At 26.4% G+C, this 20,874-nt stretch overlaps 1 protein-coding gene across 1 annotated transcript; it reads right to left on the minus strand.

Moving 5' to 3' along the window:
• Positions 1-191: 191 nt before the first annotated feature.
• LOC109797944 (zinc finger protein GAI-ASSOCIATED FACTOR 1) lies at positions 192-4,264 on the minus strand. The gene is made up of 3 exons (XM_020358119.3): positions 3,858-4,264; positions 2,351-2,747; positions 192-1,362 (listed from the first exon to the last, which is right to left on the minus strand). The coding sequence occupies exons 1-3, from the start codon at positions 4,075-4,077 to the stop codon at positions 492-494; spliced, it is 1,488 nt and encodes a 495-aa protein (XP_020213708.1). The 5' UTR covers positions 4,078-4,264; the 3' UTR covers positions 192-491.
• Positions 4,265-20,874: the final 16,610 nt, after the last annotated feature.

A 20,874-nucleotide genomic window follows, 5' to 3' on the forward strand; every position in this document is an offset into this window, starting at 1 on the left:
TATTAATATTATTAAATATAATGGATGAATTCATTAAATTATTTGAAAAATTATTGTAGGTACCATTTTCTTAATTTAACACTATAATGTCAACGAATCTTTATATATATATATATATATATATATATAAAAGAGAGAACTTACTATTAAGTGATTTTTGCACCACAGATTCCCATATTAGGGAGAATAGCTTCTGCTTAAAGGTAAAGGCTGAAATTGAAATGCTGTAAATTAAGCGGAAATGTACATACTGAACTAACTTCATATGGGCAATTATTCTGACTGACTCGTCATTTAAAGACACGTACTGAAAGAGCCCACACCATGATTTGTCATTGGAAAGCCGATCAATGTTAACTTGTACACGATTTCTGTACTACTACTCATACGTGGGCCAAAAGGAACCACATCACAGAACCAAATGAAAATTCCACCTTCCCAAAATAGAAGAGACATGCAAATTATTCTATTCGGCAAGGTCACTTTATCATTCATATGTTGCTGTTTGTCGCTGAAAATGGTTCAAGCCCTGCATTCTTATTCGACCAATTTCTCCAAATTTCATCTCTAGCAGCCATTTCTGATTGTTGTAATTGGTCACCACCATAGAAATTGCCATCACCACCACCTCCTCCTCCTCCTATCCCCAACAAGTCCAAAGTCATCACATCCTCACTCCCTTTAGTTCCACCAACATCAATGGAACCACTTGACCTAGTACCATTACCATTATTCATTGCATGCAAAACCCCATTACTGCTTCGAATATTGTTCTGCTCGATCATCTTCGACAAGGCCTTACTTTGATCCAATATAACATTAAACATGTCTAACCCACTCATTATTCCCATCTCATTCGCATTGAAATTATAGTGAGACAAGTCTTGTTGACCATTTTGCATGGTATGGTTCATGATCCCATATGATGGTGGTGCCATGCTCGTGCTAAAGCTTTTCTGATCACTCATCATGTTGCTATTCACTGTTGCTCCCATTTGTGCAGCTTTTTGGAGCAATGCTGTGGCGGACATGTGTGGTGAATGGAGACCATTATTATTTTCCTCGAACATGTTGTTTGGTGAGTTTGAGGTTAGTTGAGAGGGAGATGAAAGGTTTCTCGTGAATGCTGCCATGTTGTTGAAGGGTTTTGTGGGCATTGTGATGTTCATGAGATCGTGAGGGAGTGGTAATGGGTGTTTGTTGTGATTGTTGGTATTGATTGGTAATGATGCAACTATGTTTGGGATTATCGGTGGTTGCAAGTTTGAGCCATGCATATTTGGTAATTGTCCCTCGTTGAATTTGTCGTTCTCCTCATTCAGAGCATCGCAGAAAGCTCTGTGGGTGATGAAGCTGTCTCTTCTGCAGGTCATAATAAATAAAGGATATGCAGCGAGTTATTTTTCTGCACTAATATCAGTTAAATAAATAGAAACTAACATAATTTAAAGAATAAAGACCATGCATATGAACATTAATATTATGGAATAGAACGTGCTAAATTATAGGAAAAATTGTTGCACGAAATTGGGTCACTCAATCTTCACTCTAATTACTCTTACTCATGTATGGTTTGGGCAAGTCACTGGTTCTTGCTTGGTCAACTTTTCTTCCTAACAAATAGCATCACTGCGTGGAATAAAAGACCTCACTTTAAATCTTTGACTGGAAATACGAGTACTGGCTAGTGACTTATCAGTGCCGTGGGGTAGAAATATAGTGAGAGATAGAGACCAATTTATTATGAAAATGAATTTAACTAAAGAGATGACTAAACTATATGTACATATCACAAAGTTTCGATTACAAGTAATCATATAAATCTCTAAAAGTTTGTGTGGTCAAAGTCGAATTAAATGTACACTTTATTTAATTAGTGGAGGACCTAGCTATTGCATGCAACTTGGGCACAGATTAAGAATTAATATTCATGAATCCAATAAAACATACGCATATAGTATATGATAACGGGTGAGAGGTGAGGATGAACTTATTTGAAGAATAACTCTATAATTAATTTAATAACTCTCTATATATTTTAAATTTTAATAATCTAACGATTAAATTAAAAAAAATATTGAATAGACTAATCTTATAAATTTTAAAAATTATTTAATATTTTATTAAATAAATTTAAATTAATATAATATATTTTTAAGTAAATTATTAGTACATACATTAACTATAAGACTAACTACCTATAAATATTTTATTTATCAAAAATTTAGTATATATGATTATTAAAATATTATCATTAAAATTTATTATATAAAAAAGTAATTCTACCAACAAAAAAAAAAAGTTATTGTTAGGGTAAATGGATAATTGGATATTGTGTAGTTGGATGAACCTGGAAAAGATGGTGCCACAGTCACATTTGTATTCCTTTGTTCCACATATTTTGGAATGTGCTTTCCAATCAGACTGAACAGCATATTTCTTTGAGCACTTATCACATTTCCACTTCTTCTCGCCGTGCTTTCTGCTGAAGTGCTTTTTAATGCCAGTGAGATCGCCTAGTGCTCGAGCAGGGTTGTGGTGGACACAAGAGGGTTCTGGACAAACATAAACCCGTTTTCGAACTTCTGTGGTGGTTCTCAGTTTCAGCTTCCACGGCAGGTTATGGCCTCGCCGGTGTAGTTGAAGGTTTTGGTCCCTTTGAAACCCTTTGTTGCATATTTCACATACGAACCGGTTTGTGGCCACTAGGGTGTTTGGTGATAGAGCTATGACTTCAGCACTTGGATCTGCACACGTGCCACACATATTAATTAATTTAACTATATATGCACGCACGCATGTTTTTCCTTGTCCAAGTGTATGTATATGTAGTACCTTCACCATTAATTATTATTTGACATGCACCGAAAGCAGACCCAAAACCTTTATTTTAAATTTGTTCAAATTATGTAAGAAAGTGAAAAAAAGAAAGTGAAGATAATGCAATTCAAAATAACGAAGGAAAATGTGGGATAGTGGATTGTTTGTTTCATCAAAAAGAAAGAAAGAGAGAGAAAGAGATTAAATAGAATTGAAAACTTTTGCACTCTTTTTATGTTGATACGCACCCACACAAGGAAACAAAACAAACACGTCAAATGAACACTGATGAGTAGGAGGCATGGCAGGGATATATATGTAAAGGTGTATGGTCCTTTATACTTGAAACAGTCGTGAAACAAAAATAAAGGAAAAAGTAAGAGATCGAGCCAGCAGTGAAGAAAAGTCAACAGTGAACAGCAATGATTGTGAAACCCTGCAGGCAATAATTGAGGTTCTTCGACGACTACTTCATCACGCACCAATAATTCAACCATTTTTGCTATTCAATTTTGAATTAAAACATCCCAGGTCCTCGTTTTCCCCGCTTATCAAGAAAATAAAATTCAGCTAATTAAAATCTTCCACATATAATAACATACTTTCTGCTGCCAGATCAATTATCATACTAGTTTATCCTCCACTTTTACTTGATTATTTAAGCATGCCATTATCCAGAAATTTGGAGAAGCTAGCCTATCATGATGAGAGATTATTTTAATTAAGCCCATCTTGGGTAATCTAATATAAAAGTAAACTCTACATCATTTCATTTTAGAATTAATGAGAAGGGTGGAAGAAGTAAACATACCAGAAATTTTAGTATAGGAACACTCAATTACTAATAAAGAATATGCAATATTCATATCAGTATTTCCCACTTTAATTTTATGTATCCATTAATTAGTAATTTAGATTCAAGGGCAAAAAAACAACAGAAAAACAGTAACCAGAGAATACTGTCTAGTAATCAATATTTAAATGTCAAAAGTTAATAAGGAACTGAGGAGATAGTTATTGTTAGAAAAGATCTATACCTGGATTTCCTGGTAGGTTCCTTTTCTTCTTAACAGTAACAGGTGGTTGTGAATTTGTGTTTGATCCGTTGCTATTATTTGTTGTAGTTGAAGTGTTGGAATTTGGACTATGGAGCTGGCCAAGCATCTCTAATTGCTGTTTAACAGCTGCATGATCTCCAGTGGTATTCTCAGTAGAGAAACTCCAACTATCACAACTTGTGATGTTTGAGTTTGACATGTTGAATTGTTGGACAAAGATATGGGATATTTGTTCTTACTATAGGAAAATGAGAGGAAAGTGAAGGAAAGAAGATGGGATTTGTGAGTATATAGACAAAACCCACGAAACTCGATCTCCTTCGTATGGTGTGGACTGTGTGGAGAGGAGTGCGAGCATATATAAGAAGAATACGGCAATGGACTTGGGATTAATTTGCACTGTAATAAAATATATACTTGTTTATATAACGCACTGTTGATTGTTGCTATTACGCATATGCCCCTGACACTCCTTCGTCCTTCACTTATTTTTCTAAGCATATGTAATTAGCCACTCAGCATTATCCTCAGTAGAATTAATTTAATTAATTAACTATGCTTAGATAGAAAATTTAACTGCCATTTTATGCTTATTTAAACAGAGTATATATAGAAAGATTGGTCTGCGATTTATGACTCAGGATTGAAAATATGCAAGCTTGATTTACTGATTTAATTTACTTTCCTAAAATTTGATTTACTGATATAGTATCCTTGGGAATAATTAAAGCCGCTCATCATATGTCACTACTTTTACAAATTTTCCTGTAAAAAAATAATTTATAGATATTTCTTACAAATTTTGTTACAATTTTAATAATCATAGAATTTTTTTTTCGTGGTAAAAATTTGCAGAAAATATTGTAAGAATTTTATTTTGTTTCTTGCAGATTTTCTTGCAAAAATAAATTCGCAAGTAATGTTTACTAAATGGTAGAAAAAATTTGCAAGTAACTTTTCCTATAAATTTTCCTGCAAATTTTAATCTGAAGGAAAAATAAAAAAAATATTTAAATTTATAAGTTTAATATTTTAAAAAAACTTCAAGTCCCACATTGATTGAAAATAAAACAATTAAAGACTATATAAGTTGGGGCAACACTTACTTTACAAGTTGATTTATATAGTTGAATATTAGGCTTATAATCTACAATCATAGAATTTAAAAGATTATGTATCACATGTTGGAGGCATGGAAACAAATATTTTGGATGAATTCATTGTGAGCATTTAAAAGTTGAAAAATTATTGATAGAATTTATAGTAATTTCTTTAATTTTTTTCGTAAAAAATATTCCTGCAAAATTTTTTGCGAAAAAATTCGCAGGAAACTTTTCTGCGAATTTTTTTTGCAGGAAATTTTCCTGCAAATTTTAAAATTCTCAAAAAAATATTATCCACGAAGGTATTACCTGCAGATAAAATTTCACAGGAAAATTTGCAGGAACAACGTTTCTTGCGAACTTTTATGAAAAATTCGCAGGAAAAGTCGCATGTAATAAGAGAAATTTTAGTAGTGTGTATTGAAAAATTAAATATAGTTGTTGGAATTTTTAAGGTTAGTCTCAAGATTCACTCACTTTATTTATTTTATAAAAAAAAATTAAGTTGCTCAAGAATTATTTCACTCAACTCAACTTGAATTAATCAAATAAGGGGTAATTTTACTTATGTTAAATTAATTTTAGTATAATGCAGTGTTTAAAAAATCGGACCGAATCGCCCGGTCGGACCGGTTGGACCGGGAACCGGTGGTCCAGCTGGTCCGAACCTTAAGTTGGATCGGTTATGCAGTCGACCCGTTTCAAACCGGATTGAACTGGTCAATTTTCCGGTTCAACCGGTGAACCGGTGGGTCAAACCAGTTCAACCACTTTTTTTTTTTTTTTAAGGGACCATAAACCACAAAAATAATAATGAAAATTGAATCTTTTAATAGAAGAACAAAGATTCTTATATAACAATAACTACTTGTTCTAATGTATTTGTTTATATAATATACAACTTAAATAACTTTTATAGTATATTATTAATTTTATATTATATATTTAATAATATAATATATATGTAAATATTACATATATTATTTTATGATATCAATTGCAAGCATATTATATATGTACATATTATTTATATTTTTTTTTAGGGACATATTATTTATATTTTTAATTTGTATTAATATACAGTTTAATATGTAATTTTTTATATATTTTTTACAAAATAAAAATAAAAATAATTTTAAATAAGATAGAAAAATTGAAATTTAAAATAAGATAAATTTATTAAAATTTATAAGTATAAAATATATTTAATATGAATATTTTTTTAATAAAAATAAATAAAAATCGAGTCATGCGGTTCAACTAGTGACCCACCGGTTCAACCTTTGACCCACTGACCCAGTACCTTAACCGGTTCGATGACCGGTCCGATTTTTAAAACTATGGTATAATGTAATATGGTGTATTTTATAAGAAAAATACTTATTATTATTATTATATATATTTAAATTCTTAATAAATAAGTAATTTTTAATATAACATATAAATTACCTTTTACAGTAAAAAAATTATATTATGATATTGGACTATAACATATGCAATATAATGGATGAGTATTTATTTTATAAAAGTAAAATTTATAATAAATAAATAATTTTAAATATACAACTTATATTTAAAATTAATATATATATATATATATATATATATATGAATATTTTTAAACATATAAATTATATTTTAGATTTATGATAAATAATTTGTATTGTAAAAAAAATATTTTTATTTATTTATTATAAAAATAATAAATAAATAACTTATGTCTTGGTTGACTTACTCCAAGAGTAAGTATTGTTGAATTATTTCATTCAATAACTTATATTTTATATCAAATTTTAATAATTCAATTATTGAATTAAAAAATTTTAATGTATAGATCAAACATGCAAAATTAAAAAAAATTAAAATTATTTGATACTCGGATTCATCAATTTAAATTAATAGATAGTCATAAAAATATTTTATATATTAATTTTAATTAATGAAACAAAGTATCAAATGAATTTTAATTTTTTTTTTAAATACAAACTTGATTTATGCCTTAAAAGCCTTTTAATATAATCATTGTATCATTAAAATTTGATGTAGAATATAAATTATTGAGTGAAATAAATTTAGGTATGGGAGGAGAGATCCATTTATTATGAAAATTTTGAAAATTATATATTTGATACCTTATTTCATTAATTCAAATTGATGGCTAATCATAAAAATATTTTATATGTTGACTTAAATTAACGAAATAAAGTAATAAATAATTTTTTATTTTTTTTAAATTTACATACTTGATCTATGCATTAAAAACCTTATATTCAATGGTTAAATAATTAAAATTTGACATAAAATTTAAGTTATTTAATGAAATAAATCTACTCCTAAAATAAGTAAATTTTTTCTCAAATACATAAATACATATATATACACACAAATATATATATATGTGTGTATGTGTAACAATAGAGACATATGTATTTAGAAGAGAGTGGGGTAGTTGTCCCCACTAATTTTTTTAATCATTTATAAATATAATATATTTATAATTATAAAATATTTGAAATGTGATAAAAAAAATTATATTATAAATATTCTTCCCACTAATTAATTTATTTTAATTTTTTTATTTATTCTCTTAATTAAGTATTCTTAATATTATTTATCCTTTTTTTACTATGAATTTTACACTTATCTTTATAGCTAAAAAAAAAAATTCTCTCAAGTATGTCAAATTTTCTCTCAATTATGTCAAATCATTATTTTTTTTAATGTTTTATTCTTTTATTTTATTCCAAAACTTTTGATACTTCACTCTTCAAGCGAAATTAATTATTTTTTTCACACATACTCTTAATTGAAAAATTATATTTTTACTTTATAGTCATGATTGTTTTTACTATACATATTTGAAGATATTAAATAAAATTTTTTATAATTTTATTATTTTATCTTTTAATCTCTATAATTTAAAATATATTTTTTGTTTTATACTTATTTTTTTTTAAATTGTTATAGTTTAACATCAATATTTTTAGTCTTTATAATTATAATTTTTTAATTTTTTATAATCGTTATTGTTAAATTTCTTTTATAACGTTGCTTATTTTATATTGACATAATAGATGTTTTAATTTTGTAAGAATATTTTTTTTTGAATCATCAATAATTAAAAAAATATATCAAAAAATTATCTTATATTATATATAGTTTATATATAAAATATTACTTATTATTTAAAATTTTTGAATTTGCATGTCCCTATTATATATATATATATATATATATATATTATCTGCATTATATATTCTACATGCTTAGAACTCAAAAATAGGTATATTTTAAACAAAATTTGTTATTTATTTTTTAATTTAAGTTTGGTCATTTAATTTTTTAATGATTTAATCTTTAATCTACTCTTCTAATTATTCTATTCAATTTAGCTTGTAAATTACTTCTTCAAATCAACATTTTCCGCTAACTTCCCTTGAACCATGCACCGAGAGCTCCTAAATTTACTGCTGTATAAAAGATTAAATCACATATTTAAGTCTCTTTAAATTTTTAATTCACAATTTTGATTATATATTTTTAACTGCACAAATTTTGATATCTCAATTTTTAAAATACGCAATTTTGACCTAACCGTCTAATATGTTAAATTTGTAAACAAAATAAAATTTGCATGATTCTTTACATTTAGAAAAATTGTTCATGCAAAAAGAGAGAACTAAATTGTATTCTATAATCTATATTGTCATGATATTGCATGCACTACAACAAAATTTATTTTTAATGACAATTATTTAATGGTAATAATTTAATTGCCACCATATGTAAAAAATATTAATGGCTAATATATAATAGCCACTAAAAATATATTTATATTACACTAAAGTTTACTATTAGCGACAATTATTTAGAAAAAACTTAAGTCCCACATTGATTAGAGATAAGATAATTAAATAGTATATAAGTGAGTAATAACTATCACCTTACAGGTTCATTTTATAAGGTTGACTCCTAATTCACTATTCTAAATTGGTATCAAATCACTCATTGTTACCAACTTCAATAGTGCTATAAAACAATTAGAGACCAACTTTGACCTTATAAATCTCACATCGCTTAAAAGACAACATAATTAAAAAATAAATTAAAAAATATATAAATAAAAGACAACTCTCATCTTACAAATCTCATATCGAGTAGAGATAAAAAAGTATATAAGTTATGAATTTAGAAAATGAAATTATAGGAATATATAAATTATTTAAAGTAAAGGAGACAATTGAAAAAAATAACTTTTAATAGCCTTTAAAATGGCTACTAGAATTGCCACTAAAAAAAATAAGTTTTTCCGACAATTTAGTAGATCTTTACCGGCATTTTATATAAATGCCGGTAATAGTATTAGCGACACTGGATACACCAGCCATTAATTAAATGCTGGTAAAAAAATTATGGTCATTTATATGGCCGCTAAATAATAAGTTAATTGCCACAAAAAACTAGTTTTGGTGTAGTGATGCATGCTGCATAATCAGTCGATCACCACCTTCAAAATTATATATTGATGCATTACAGGTGTACGAAATTGTTAGTTGGATAAAATTACGAAAAGTGGGTTAAAATTGTGTAACTAAAAATATAGGAGCCAAATTTATAGGTTAAGAATTAAAGAAATACTAAAATTAAGTGTAATTTATTCTACATAACAACAGAAAAAAAATTGAAACAAAAAGGTAACTTAAAGATTTAAATAGAATAAAAAATTAAAAGGTGTTAATATATAAATAACTTAGATTAAATAAAAATATAAATCATTAAACTGAATTTAAATTATACTTATAGAGTAAATATTAATTTTACCTATATTCTTTTATATTTTATTGATAGAGAATGCGGTCGACATTTTCAGCATTGAACTACTTAGCTAGACCTAAATCCAAACTGGGTATGGCGTAGTCATAATTTGTTTAGTCACTGCAGTCATCAAATGTTAGATGAAGATTATATTATTTGAATTTGAAGTTAATATTTTGACTGATGAAGGGACTGAATGAATCTGAACCGTCGAAATTTTATTTGATTAACATTTAAGATTTGATGATTACACTAATTGTCTTTTTTGGTAAAAATTGATCCTATAATTATCAATAGTTTGAGTGTTTGGTAATTAAATTACAAGATATAATTTCATATATATTAAGTGAAAATTGACTAAGTCTTTGCACCACATAATAATTTCAACAAGTTAAAGACCTTGAGAACCAAGGCACAACAAGTTTTTCAAAATGTAGTGGGGTCCGTCCGTGCTAGGCTGCTAGCTATGGCCAAACTCCCACAATATAATATTGACCATCTTTGTGCAATAAAATTATACAAGATCGTTGGGATGACTTGTGACTATAAAAAAGTAATGATAATTATCTTCCTTTAAAGAAAAAAAAATTGCATGAATACAACATTCTAAAGTCATGGTTTTAGAAAATCAGTAGAAGAAAAAAGTATTTTCTTCCCTTGACAATTGTTCCAATGATATTTTTTTTTTGTTATATATATATACACCCAAGAGAGTGAAGGAAATAAAGAAAGAAAGTGAGTTGAATATATAATGACAATGGTTTCATTTTGTCAACATATATCATGGGGTAGAAAATAGCCCTTAAACTTTTGATAGATAGATTTGACATTATCAACTCTTATCTTATATATGAAAGTTATTGTATTAACTCTAATTTAAAAATAGCTTAAATATATTTTTTGTTTTTATTATTTAAACTTTTTACCCATCAAATAATTATTTAAGTTATTTTACTCTTTAAAACATATATTCTTGTTTTTTTTTTAATTATTAAAATTTTTTATTAAATGATAACATAAAAAATAGAGTGTAAGTCACATATCACATAAATAAAAATAATTTTGTACTATAATATAAATTATTTATCATAATTAAAAATATTAATTTATACAAATTTTTAATATAATTTATATATTTAAATATAATATATATATATATATATATATATAATTTATTATAAATTTTAATTATATACAATAAATATTTAATATGTATAATGCCCATATTAGTTAATTTTATGAAATAAATCACATCATACGTAAGTAACAAATGATTTATGAAAATCGGAACCTCAGGTAGTCCCCTTTCTGTGCTGGATGAGCTATTTTGAACACGTTTAATTGCTCATGCCTTTTTCTTTTCTCTACCTGCACCACTCTTGTCTTTTTCGGATGAGTAGTGTGTTAGTTTTATAGTTGGTTTACGTTCACCATTTTTTATTAATAGTTAGCTGCATTTGATATTTATAATTATTAGAAAAAATTCAAACCCACATAAACTAAAAATAAAGATAATTAAAAAATATTTAAATAAGATACAACTTTCAATTTAATTTTATAAAATTAAATTTACTTTTCTAAAAATAATAATAATAATTACATATTTTTTTTATGAGATTTTAGATTAAACTTTTTTTCTTATATGTATATATAATTATTTTTAATCTTTCACTTTTAAAATATATATCGACTTTTGATCTTTGTTAAAAATGTATGAAATTTTATTCCTATCATTATTAATCCAATTTAATTAAGTCAACATCACTATTTTTGAGTTTTTAAATTAGCTTATGTGTATGCATGTTTGGTAATTGGACGACACATTGGACTAACAAAAATTGTGATAAAGATAAAATTTGATACATTTTAATTAAAAAAAAAGACTAAAATTAAGTTGACATTTTGAAATGTGAAGACTAAAAATCAACTTCTACAAATTTATGAAAATGAAAAAGATGTTTATCTCTAAACTTTTTTTTGTCTCCCTCCCTCCTAACAAAATACAATCACGTGGTCAGTGAGTTCAACGAAGAAGGAGAGTTTGTGGTGGCTTCGTTGGAGAAGGAGAGGTTGTTGGGTTGAGAGGGTCAGCACAGAAGGTCACAGTTGCTGCCATTGGAGGACCCAGTAGAAAGGATAATGATGACGACAAGGATTCGAGTGACGAAGTCAAGACTAGTACTAGGCGCAACGTAACGAAAGGTGGTGGATGAAGTGGTGACCAACATCAGAAGAGGTGCCAAATTTATTCAAACAACAAACAAAACATCTAAATTTAAATCATCAAAAATTTTGTTGACATGAAATTTTTTTTTATTGTAAAATACTAATTATTTTAGGATAAATTTAAGATTTAGGGTAAAAAGTAATTTTACACTTAAAACTTTTCATTACTCTCTCTCAAATCTAAATATAGAGGTTTCAAAAGTACTCTATTTATTTTTTTCTTCTCTATTTTGCTTTCACCTTCAATGAAGGAAGTCAAAAATCTCTCATTTCTAAAAGACGGAATCTTGAAGCTTGAAAAGTGAGAAAAAATAGTATTGTTTAAAGTAATTAGTGTGTTAAAAATTTTAAAAGTCGCTTAATTAAGATAAAATAAGGTCATTGAAAATTGAGAATTTAAAACTTAAAGAATTGCCAACAAAAGCATAAAATTGAACATTTATACACACTGTGGAGAAAAAATAAACAAAAAAAATTATTAGAATTTGGTGGAAGACTCCTTATTTAAGAAAAAATGAATTACTAAAATCTCCATATTTGCATCTAAAGGTAAATAATGAAAAATTTTAAGTGTAAAATTAATTTTTTATCCTAAATCTTAACTTAACCCTAAAATAATTAATATTTTAAATTAAAAAAGTTTCCTGTCAATAAAACTAATAATGATTTATTAGGTGTTAAGGTGACTTATTTTAATATCAAAAGTTAACCATGTTAAAAAAAATATTAAAAATCGGTATTATCTAAATTTAGAGAACTAAAATGAAAAAAATTATTTTTGAGAGATTGAAACCAAATAGAGTCAATTTTTTAAAGATAAAAAATATATTTAACCTTTAAATTTAAATATCATCCGTAAATTGATTTGAAAATAAAAAATTGACATAAGGAGAATTAACTTTTTTTAACATTCCTCCTTTACATTTTTTTTTCTTTTATGATCATGATATTTATATAAAATATTCATCATCAAAAGTAATAATTAATCTCTTCAAGCGGACACTAAAATAATATTCCTTCTTAACACAATTCATTTCATATACCTAAAGTCAAAATTCCTTACTAACTAGCTTTTATTTTTATTTTCAAATAAACTTCTAACGTAATACTATGTATTATTATTTTAGCATCGAATTTAATAAAGTAAAAAAGTAGTTTTGAATGTGTAATCAGTTATTTAAATTAATTCATTTATCGATATTTTTCAATTAATTCTAACAAAACGCTTAACATGACACGTTAAATAATTACATGATACGCATGATATAATTGTATATTCTATGTGGCACATCCATGTAATTTACAAGTGCAAAGATTATATTGGGAACAGTTTAAGTCTGAATGCGAAAAATTGTAAAATTAGGAATTATGTGCATAGAAAAATCAATTATTTGTTGCAATATAAGGTGCATCGCTCCGATGTTACTGTCTGCTTGCACATGATACGTTTTGTTGCAATAAACTATTTGCTATGCACAGTTATTGTTTTGGCAATTTATAGGATAAAGGAAAGTATACAAATGATACAACAAAACGATCTATGGAGCGATGAAGTTGAGGTCAAGCACAAGCTCCCTCTAATATACCCTAAACCCTATACACCGAATACCAACACCATTTTTGTAGTTTCTTAATTTGCTCTCGCACTTCGTCATTACTTACAAATCGTGACAATGGGCATCATCGACAGTTATTGACTCGTGAGAAAGAAACTGACACAGTCAGAGGAACAAGTGAAAAAAAGTCAGGTATTATAAGTGAAAAAAAGAAGAAAAAAAGAAGAAAAAAATAAGAAAAGAGTTCTTACGAGCATATTATGGGGAAAAAAAATACATGAATCACATCATCGTGGCTTACAGCCGTTTTATAATTATTACGTTGAACATCATTTTCTTCCTTTAAAGTTATAAATCAAACACGCAAGATGACTAGAAAAACTGAAATAGTGACATGATTTTCTCATTTAAATGGTGTATTTTGCCGACAAGAGCTAACAAATTTCCTAACCCTAATAAGGTCCTTAGGTCCACGCCATTTATGAGGGTGCAACCCTAACATAGGTTTTAATCTTTCGGAGATTCTTTTCTATTCAGTTATGGGACCTAGTCGAAGCAAAGTGATATGAACCTACCTAATGGTTTGCTACGTCTTTGTTTTTACTTTGAATTTCCGGAAGTAATATATTCAATCAAAACTCTTTTCTTTTTTCTTTTATATATTTGGTAATAGTAATTACTTTTTTCTTTATCATCTGGCATATAAAAGGGGATCCAGGAAAGAGATGAAGATGATCATTTTCTTTTCTTTTCTTTTGCATATATAATCTAACCTATGGCATGGTTAGATCCTCCTAAAGATTACGATTTACTTTTGTGGGCGTTTGGTAGATAATGATAAAAAGAAAAACCAGATGGGTGAGTTGATGTACAATGATAGTTAAGTTTTTACCCTTTCTTTTTGTTCCACTTTCATTTCAAATTTTGAAAACCTTTTTTCTTTCCTGTCCCTCTCCTTAGACACTTTAATCATAAATTGGGATAAAAGTAAAATGAATGACCATGAAAAGGGCTTATACTTTTGGATTGAACTTTATATTGTATTATATTATTAATTATTAACTCATATATAGAATGATTTGCGAAAATTGAGTGGCTTTAAAAGGTTGCTACAATAATTGGTAACTTTTGGCAAGCGATCTCTTTCTTGTATGTGATAAATCAAAGTAATTTTTTCTCAAGAAATTTGATTTTTTTATTAGTAAGAAAGAATACATTTGTAACAATGCAGATTAAAATAAATTTTCATACATCTATTTTAACACTTACTCCTACACCAATTTTGTGATTCAAAAATTTGCTACGTTTAGAAGAATAAATAAATCAAAACTTGTTGAGATTCTTTAATTGATGGATGTACCATAAAATAAGAAAGTGATAATTAATGTGGATCAAAATTATGTTAAAAAATACTGTGTGTATCAAAAATATAGTTTTAGAAGATAGAAGGTGGTGAATGAATTTGGATGGTGGACAATTAATATTTACTCAAGTGTTACATTCACGAGCGGAGTCATATTCCTTCTCTATATAAAATCAAGGACGCTTGTGAAGATTAGATCATCCCATCCCAAAAGAAATTGTGAGTGTGTGATACCTCTATCATTAATATTGTTGAGAGTTAAGGGAAGAGTAGGAAATCGTGTATATCATCCAATAAAAAGAAATCCATTTAGTATATCATCATATTGAGAAAGAGAAACAAGTTTTCTAATCTTAATTTTATGATTAAGTAATTACTTATTCGTCCATACATACGGGTTACATTGATCTCTATACGTATATGTTTTTAAATTATTTATATATATAATTCTAGTTTCTTTTGAATTGCATCACCCAAGTATATTTGAAATCAGGTATAATAGTTAAATGCTACATTAATAATATTCATTTTTAATATAAGATCAAACAACAATGTTATTATCAATAGTCTAATTAAAAATTTGATCAATAATAAAAAATTATATATATTTAAATATAATTTGATTAATAATAATAATATTATTATTATTAACAATTTAGAATATAATATGCTGGTACTATTTTTTGTGATGAACGATAACATTTTTGTCTTTAATTTTAAAATGTAGGAAAAATTAAGATAATAGAGAAAATAATTTTCTTAAAATTCTTATATTATTAAATTTGGAACCTCTTATCTGACAGTATATCAATTTATAAATTTGTTATAAAAAAATAATAAATTCTATGCAATGTAACTTATACACTACAAAAAATGTTACATATAGTGACATACAAAAAGTGTCACTATAGGTACAATATATATATGTAAGTATATGTCTATTTGACATATAGTTACACACAATTTTAGTGTTAATTTTGAATGGGATTTAACAATATATTTTGTGTGTTACTATAATCTATACTTACACTTTTTAATAATATACCAACATATATTATAACTATTGTGTAGGTAAAAGTAATTTTTACTGACATATATAATGTCACTATAGGGTGTGTATCACTGTATGACAATTTTGTTATAGTGATAGTACAATAAGTTTAAAAATATATTAATTTTGTTCATTAGATGACTTAAACAATAATTAATTAATAAACACATTTTCTTAGATAAATAAACTACCTCAATTTTTCATAGATTACATCATAATTGTAGTAGTACTTAAACTTAAGTCCATACATAGCATTCATGCTTTTATCCAATATGATATGTTTACCAATATCATATATACAAACATTCAAACACAAAAAAAGGTATCAAATTTTTAATATTAAAAATATGTAATACCATATATCATAATAAAAACGTTTAATTAATAACAAAAAAAATTACACTTACTGATAAATTATTTAAATTAGTTATACAATATTAACATGGAAAAACTAGCAGAAATATGGCAATCGTTAAACTGTCAGAAAATTTAAAATGTTCATTATTTATGGTAATTTTACACAAATTTTGTTGGTTTCATTGACGAGTTTACACCATCAAATATAATTTATTGTCATTTTTTACACCACCATAAAATCACCTTACTCTCCTTTTTTTTTTTTTAAAAAAAAGGCTTAAAGTGAATGTTAATTTACACTTTCAAAATTTTATTTGATATTTTAATAGTTTTATAAATTAATATAATAATATTTTTCAAATTCATAACCAAAATTGACTTTTCTCATTTGAAGAGAAAACATTATTTTTAAATTAATTTTGTAAGATTGAATTAGGTATAATTTTTCAAATTCACGTTTTAAAGTATATCTAAATGAGTGTTGTTAGTTTTATCAGATCAATTATGAATATTAAGTCCGGCAAATTTTACCTTAAGATATCTTATTTTTAAAGTGTGAAAATGTGTTGGAAACCACATATTATATATATATATATATATATAGTAGTAATATAACTAAAATGTAATATATTTAAGAAAATATCTTATACAGAGTAGAGTAGAATTAAATAGAAAGGAAAGGACACGACCTAAAAAGCAAATGGGTATAACAGATAGTATGATACTGATGTATTTGGGTGCATTGACAGGCGTAGTGGGTTTCCTGTGTTGGTTCCTTGAAAAAGTGTGAAACTCACTTTCTGCGAAAACAACAAAGGAATGAGTCCGTAGAGTAGGACATGATGGGGCCCTACGAAATTGCATTGCAGTTGCATCTCATAACTTCACTTCCACTCCAAACTCAGACTCAAATCCGCAAAATGTGGGGAGGCTACACAAACTTTTTCCCACATAAGAAATTTCCTCGAAATTTTTTAGTTTGTTCTTTCTATTTATTATGTTTGTATGAAATTGCGTCTACCTGCGCCAACCCAAAGCCCACTCACGGATCACGAATTAGTTTATGGTCACAACAAGATCCATATATCAAATAATATATTAACATTGTGGGCCAAATCAAATAAATTAATGGTACAACACACTTTATTGTTTATACACGTGTATTATTTAAGATACTCGTTGTGTACTGTTATGAAATCTATGATAATATATAGGAATATTTTCTATTGGTCTTCCTTTTTCTTTTATCACTTCCTTTCTATTATATTTTAATTATCTTCATATTCTTTACATAATCAATGAGTTAGATATAAGTAGTTAATATGTTGAACTCAAAATTGAATTATTTAGATAATTTTTAAGTTCAATCTTTAGTAAAAATAATTATTGGTAAAATTTTACTTACATTTTAACTAAGTATAACTAGTTTAAGGTAGAATCTCATGATACTTATGTGAAATATAAAAAAAAATATATATATCAATCACTCTTTACATAATCATGTTTTACTTTCGTATATCTTTATTATCACTCATAAATTTTTATTATCATTATTATTTTTTAAATATTATTATTTTGATTATAAATATTAAAAAAATATATATAATGTAGTTTATTTCATAATTATGTTTAATTTAATGATGAGTCTAGTTCTTGTAGATATAAATAAATAATTATTTTATTTTAATTTGAATATATTCATATTCTTTATCATTATTGTTCATCTCTTTTTTTATTTATTATCAATAAGTATTTTTCGTCAAATACGAAAATAATCTTTCTCAAGGAGGTAAGGGATGAGCATGGGTTGAGTTGGACCGAGTTCTTCCTTATTTATATTCAATTCAAATTTTTGATCGAGTTATTTTCTAAAACTCAAATCTAACACAATCAAGACTTAAAAAAATATATAAAACTAGGTTGGATTGACCCAACTTTGATATACTAAATTAATTTTAACATCGTTAGATTATAAATTAAAAGAAGCACAAAATTTAATGTTGTTATCAAAATTTGCAGGTGCTCCAACAGGAGGACAATGTTCTTCATACTCCAATTGTTGATGGTAGGGGAGCACCAACAAAGACATTCTTGCATTCAAGTTAGAGAAAAACATAGGTTAAAAATGAATTTAAGGTTAAAATGATACTTAGGATCCATAAATAAGTGTTTGGTCTTATCTTTAAGTCAAAGATATAGTAACATGATTTTCATAGATATATCATGGTGGTTAGATGAAAATAATATACTTTGATAATGTGATCTGAGTTTTAGGGGATATTCAACGTGAAGATGTTCCTAACTATTTGAAGATAAACCTCTTAGGACTTTTCTTTGTGATGCTAATGGTGGTCCAGTAGGGATTAGCAAAGGCGCTTGGTCAAGTCAAATTGGGTGTAAGGTCAACTTGGTTGCACCAATCTAGTCAAATTCAATACACTTAAATTAAGCTATATTTTATAATATACAATTAAAAATAAATAATTTCATTATAAATATAATATAATGTAATAAAAAAATAGTAATAACTAAATAAATTTTATTATAAATGCACAATAATTCAATAAAACATATATTTTTTAAGATAATATTATATATTAATGGGTTGAGCGGCCTAAAATGTAATTTGAATCCATCTTAAAAATGTACAAAGATTGTGGTAATGGCAAGGTGAGTGAGATCACTGCCTTGAGTCCCTTCAAAAAAAATTATATGTTATTTAAAATATTTAATTTAATTTAATTTATTAAATGATACTTTTCATATATTAAATTTATTTATTTATTTTCTCATGCTTAACCTATTTGAAAAAATATTAAAACTTATGTTTAGTATTAAAGTATATATAATTAATTAACTACACACTAATACTGATTAACACAAGTGATAACCGTTTATATCATTTAACTAAATTGTTTAAGATTCGAATATTATCCTTAAATATGAAATAAATTATGTTGGAGGGTACTTATCGTGTGTGCACTTATAATCCCTGACAAAGATTAATCTTTTTTTTTTACAATAAATATTTCATACTAATACCATGATTACAAAAAAATAAGGTATATAAAATATATACATGCACATTAACTAAATGTAAATAATTCTATTAATTATTTTTGTGAATTTTTATTTCAATAATAATATAAGATTAAGTTAATTTATTTAATTTTTAATAAATATTATATTGAGGGAAAATATAAAAAAAAAAATCTTTTTAATTATTAAGCGGGTTCACCCGTGAGAAGAACGGTTGGATTTTTTAACCCACTAAAGGATGAAGGATTGAAGGTCCCATGGGCCAAACCTTAGCAGTTTTTGGTTGACAGTGTGGTTTTCAAAAGGAAAAATGCGACGTCTTATTTTTAGTATTGGACGGTTGTTATATGTAAAATAATTTGTACGTGTAGTCTTAAGCTAATAGATAAGAACAAGACTTGAATCCAAATGGCAGTGGGCTATATCATTGGTCCATTGCAAATAAAATTGGATTTTCCCTACTAAAAGATGAGTTTGTCTGGATGTTTGAAAATGTACTTGCAGGAGTAGAAAGTTAGTTCATGAATAATAGTTTGTTTGGTTTGACGTAGAAAATTATCGTAGTTCATCTCAAAAGTAACTATTTATGGCTTCCAAAAATTATGATGAGTTTAACTTACCATTAATCCAAACATACATTAAGTGGAAGTTTACTTTCATATCAGATTTTCAGAATCATGTTAAATACCAATTTTAAATAAATTTTCATGTGTTTTGTTTCACGTTGAGAAATTGATTCTAAATTAAAACAACTTTAGATAATTACTGTGTGAGATAAAAACATTGAAACATGAATCCAACATTTATAAAAAATAGTCAAATCTTCCCTCCCATCTTTTTTATAAGGCAAGCCGAGTGAAGAAAGGTGGTTTCATATCCTAGCCTATCTAGTAAAATGCCTTTCTTATTTTATATCGGACACTTTACTAGTCACGGATGATCCATCAAAACAGAGCCTTGGCCCTCCCGTTCCCCTTAAGAGTCCTATCAAGTTCTTTAGCCTATGTTTGGTGGAGATGATTTAATAATTAGAAGGATGAATTAGAGTGGACTAGAGTGAATTTGAAAGAAAAAAAATTACTGTCTAATATAGTGTATTTAAGAAAAAATTATGAGGAATTAGAAGCAGATTCTGTATCATTTTTTTATACACTCCCCATTAAGAAGATTCTTGTGAATTTTGAAAAATGTGTAAAATTACATAAAACAAAATATTAATTCTAACTATATTATAAAATGAGGGTAACATAGTAATTATAAATATTAAATTAACTCTATTTCTCATTTAATTTCACTTTATTAAACAACTATAAATTTTATTCTATTTCACTTAATTTCTTATCTAATTCTTATAAAATCAATTCTCACATATTCTATCTCTCTCCCCGAATAAAGGATTAATTAACTTAATTCTATATCCGTACTTCATAAGATTAGAATTGGTGTATAGAATGCTTCTAATAGGGGAGTACTTTAAATCAAGAAA

The sequence above is a fragment of the Cajanus cajan genome, chromosome 6 (assembly GCF_000230855.2).
Source record: "Cajanus cajan strain Asha chromosome 6, NIPB_CcT2T_4, whole genome shotgun sequence".
Classification (NCBI taxonomy): Eukaryota; Viridiplantae; Streptophyta; class Magnoliopsida; order Fabales; family Fabaceae; genus Cajanus; species Cajanus cajan.